The sequence below is a fragment of the Alosa pseudoharengus genome, unplaced genomic scaffold, assembly GCF_046254945.1.
Source record: "Alosa pseudoharengus isolate Yale_2024_CS ecotype anadromous, Long Island Sound unplaced genomic scaffold, YU_APseudo_1.1 YU_APseudo_1.1_scf_16, whole genome shotgun sequence".
Lineage (NCBI taxonomy): Eukaryota > Metazoa > Chordata > Actinopteri > Clupeiformes > Clupeidae > Alosa > Alosa pseudoharengus.
This window is the reverse complement of record NW_027468630.1, coordinates 8,283,851-8,287,185: the sequence shown is the minus strand read 5'-3', so window position 1 is coordinate 8,287,185 and position 3,335 is coordinate 8,283,851. Positions and strand designations below refer to the sequence as shown.

Genomic DNA, 3,335 nt, shown 5'->3' with positions numbered 1-3,335 from the left:
ACAATGCCCAGCATTCATTGACCAATGAACAGATATGGATCACAAGTACAGACAGTTCCCACACCCAAAAACACAGAAAAGACAGTGGCCATGTGCTGATAAGCAGAGCATATTTTTATTTCACTATCATATCTAGTGCTTTTGCACACACAAAGCTCTCAGACAAGCCATGGACTCAGGAGCACTGCACTATCAAACGGAACATTGCTGCTATGCTCAAGGAAGTCAGGAAATAAAAACATACAAAAAACAACTTTTACAGCATACATTTAGCAAGAACACAATATTTGGCAACCATTGACAAAGTCTAAAACATCTTCAGAAAGTATAAAACACATCTGCATTTCCCACATCATACTGCGCTCCGCTCCGCTCCGAAGCGCGGCGGGCTCCGGGGCAGGCCGGGCGCAGGCCGCGATTACCCCCCCCCCCCCCGAGTCTGGCGCAGCTCCGACCCCAGAAGCGGGTCAGTCCAGCCCCGAAGTCCACCGCTTATTTGGGTCTCTCTGTTATTCCCTCTCTCTCCCCCCCAATACCAATCGCTTGGAAATAAAACGCAGACATGAACGAATAACAGAGAAGAGAGACAGAGGAAGGCTGCTTGGTTTAAACAATCAACCCTTTAACTTCCATTCACTTCCATTCACTTCCATTCACAGGGGGAAAGCCTCTGGAGTAGGCCAGGGAGGATGGGAGAGTGTGAGTGAGTGCGTGAGATAGGGGCTGGAAGGAGCTGCATGGCGCAAACCTTATTTCCACAAACCTCCAATACAACTGATCATCAGACAGGCGTATTTGATGGGGGGGGGGGGGGGGGGGTTTCCAGACTTGGGTACCTTGTCTTTATGCTTGAGCTACAGGGACTGTGGTTAAAAATGGGTCTCCAAGAGAGTCAAAATCTCAACTTGGCGTCATAAAAACTAAATGCTGAATCAAGCACGTCAAAAATTATCAAAACTGTGGTCTCCAACACTATTTTAAAAAAAATCTCACATGACTTGAGCTAATACTGTATCCATCTTGAACACATTAGACTTGGGTCTGATTTGTTTACTTGGGGTAATACTTACTAATGGATACTGCTTAGCTGAGCAATGCTGTTTGAAGCAAGGGTGTGATCACGTTGGTACTTTTCAAGAGTTGATCCATTTTCATTACTTGCATTTCATTTCATTTCATTACTTCCATTTTCATTACAACCAAAGATGTTGCATGAGCAGAAACATTAGCAGTTGGTGGAAATACATTTACATTTGACATTATACCAACTACACTTTTAAAAAAGGAATGATATTCATTTGAACCTTTTTAGGACTAGGTGAGTTGTGAGTGAGAGTGAGTGAGTGTGTGTGTGTGTGTGTGTGTGTGTGTGTGTGTGTGTGTGTGTGTGTGTGAGATGATCAGGGGTCCTCCCTCAATTTACAGCACAACTATCTTCCAGACTTGCTACAGGCATGAAAGGCCTAATCCCATGCGTGCGAGCACAAACACACACACACACACACACACACGCACACGCACACAGATACACACACAGACAAGATAGCACCAACATACTCATGAAAATACATACTAAACTCGATGGGAACTTCACCAAATCTCATATAAACAAGCATGGTATCACCAATTCATACAAATAAATTCAATCTTTGTAACAAGTTTTCATACCTTCATATTCAAAAGTATTATATATCTACAGACACACAAACACAAACTCACACAGACACAAAAATACACTCGCACACACACTCACACGCGCACACAAACACACACACAAACGCACACACACACACACACACTCACATATACAAACAGCCACAAACAACAGACACACGCAGGACTAAAAACAGGTGCACATAATAATACGTTTGTAAAATGGCATCGTATGCCATGCCCTTTATCCTACACATATAACCATTTCAGTCACCTCGCGAGAGTGGGAGACATTAGCTCTTCACTCTCAGACAACGAAGTCACAGAGAAGGAAAGAAAGAAAGAGAGAAATAGAAATAGAGAGAGGAAGACAGAGAGAGATAGCAACAGAAAGAAATATCTCATAAAGCATTTATGTGTAGCATCTATATGAAGTGCATGAATAGACCTCGCTTCTCACTGAACGCAAAAGCACAGTAATATGGAACATTCAAATGAGTAAAACTAAAATATAATGGGAGATTATGGTCCTACCATGTATACACAGGACATGCCATGGGTAGTTTTTGTTAGTTTAGTTAGTTATCTTGCAGGGGTCAAGCGGGACCACTGTGACACTACAGGCCGCGTGATGGATCTACCAATCTTTCTATCTATCTATCTATTTGTCTCCAGAGGAGAGGGGGGGGGGGTTGGGGGGGTGGTGGTGGAGGTGGAGGGGTGGCATCCCTTCTCTAAGGGTTAGACTGTTCCTCTAGATGTGTGCGCTTGGCCAGAGAACCTGTGGAGAGGTGTGGAGTCTCACGGAAGAGCAAGGGAGAGAGAAAGAGAGAGGGGGGGGAGGGGTAGAGAGAGAAAAAGGGAGATAGAGGGAGTGAGAGAGAAAGAGAGAGAGGGAAAGGTGAGAGAGTGCATGAGTTATGGGTTAATAGTAAGAGAGAGAGTGTATGGGTTATGGGTTAACATGAGAACATGAAGGTTAGGAGGGTGGGTGTGGGGGTTTAGCAGGATGCCCCATGTGTAGACTCTCTGGCTGCCTGGCTGGTGGGCGTAGAGGGCACGGTCAGTGTGTGTGTGTGTGTGTGTGTGTTTTAGGGGGAGGCAGGACAGGTGCTGTGAGGGTCCTGCCATCTTGTGCTGTCTCTCCCCCGCAGTGCCACTCCCTCCCGACCGCTCACCAGTCACATCCTGCAGCACAACAAAAAATGCAAATCACCTTGTACTGTTGCAGCATCTGACTCACACACACCCACACACACACTCACCTGCAACCGCAACACACCATTGTCATGTCCTGTCCTGTCTCTGACATCCTCATTATGCCTGATGCCAATTTTTACCTGCTGCCTACACTACTGATATGCCCGTGTCCAAACCAGGCTAACACACACTCACCACTTCCCACACTCGCAGGGCTGCAGAGGCCTTGTGATGCATCCAGGGATCCTCAGTTACAGACTCAATCCCCCTTATCAACAACCCATATCAACACTTGTCCCAGCATACTTCTGCTCTCTAAACATCTCTCAGAACTTACCACCCTCCACTCCCGTATGAAAAAGATCTATACAATTCACATATGTTCCATCATATATACATAGCATATTCAATGATAGTGTGCTAATGCACATTATGATCCCTTGTTATTTGTTTTGTTTTACGTTGAAGGGCATTTTGCCATT

The 3,335-nt window shown here is 45.2% G+C and overlaps 1 protein-coding gene across 1 annotated transcript in view; it reads right to left on the bottom strand.

Annotated features, from left to right (window-relative positions):
* Window positions 1-806: 806 nt before the first annotated feature.
* The window catches only part of fto (FTO alpha-ketoglutarate dependent dioxygenase), a 144,152-nt gene continuing 141,623 nt past the window's right edge, over window positions 807-3,335 (bottom strand). Inside the window, exon 11 of the mRNA XM_076287996.1 lies at window positions 807-2,841. Within this exon, the coding sequence (XP_076144111.1) occupies window positions 2,835-2,841 (7 nt within the window). The 3' untranslated portion in view covers window positions 807-2,834. The remainder of the gene's footprint in view (window positions 2,842-3,335) is intronic.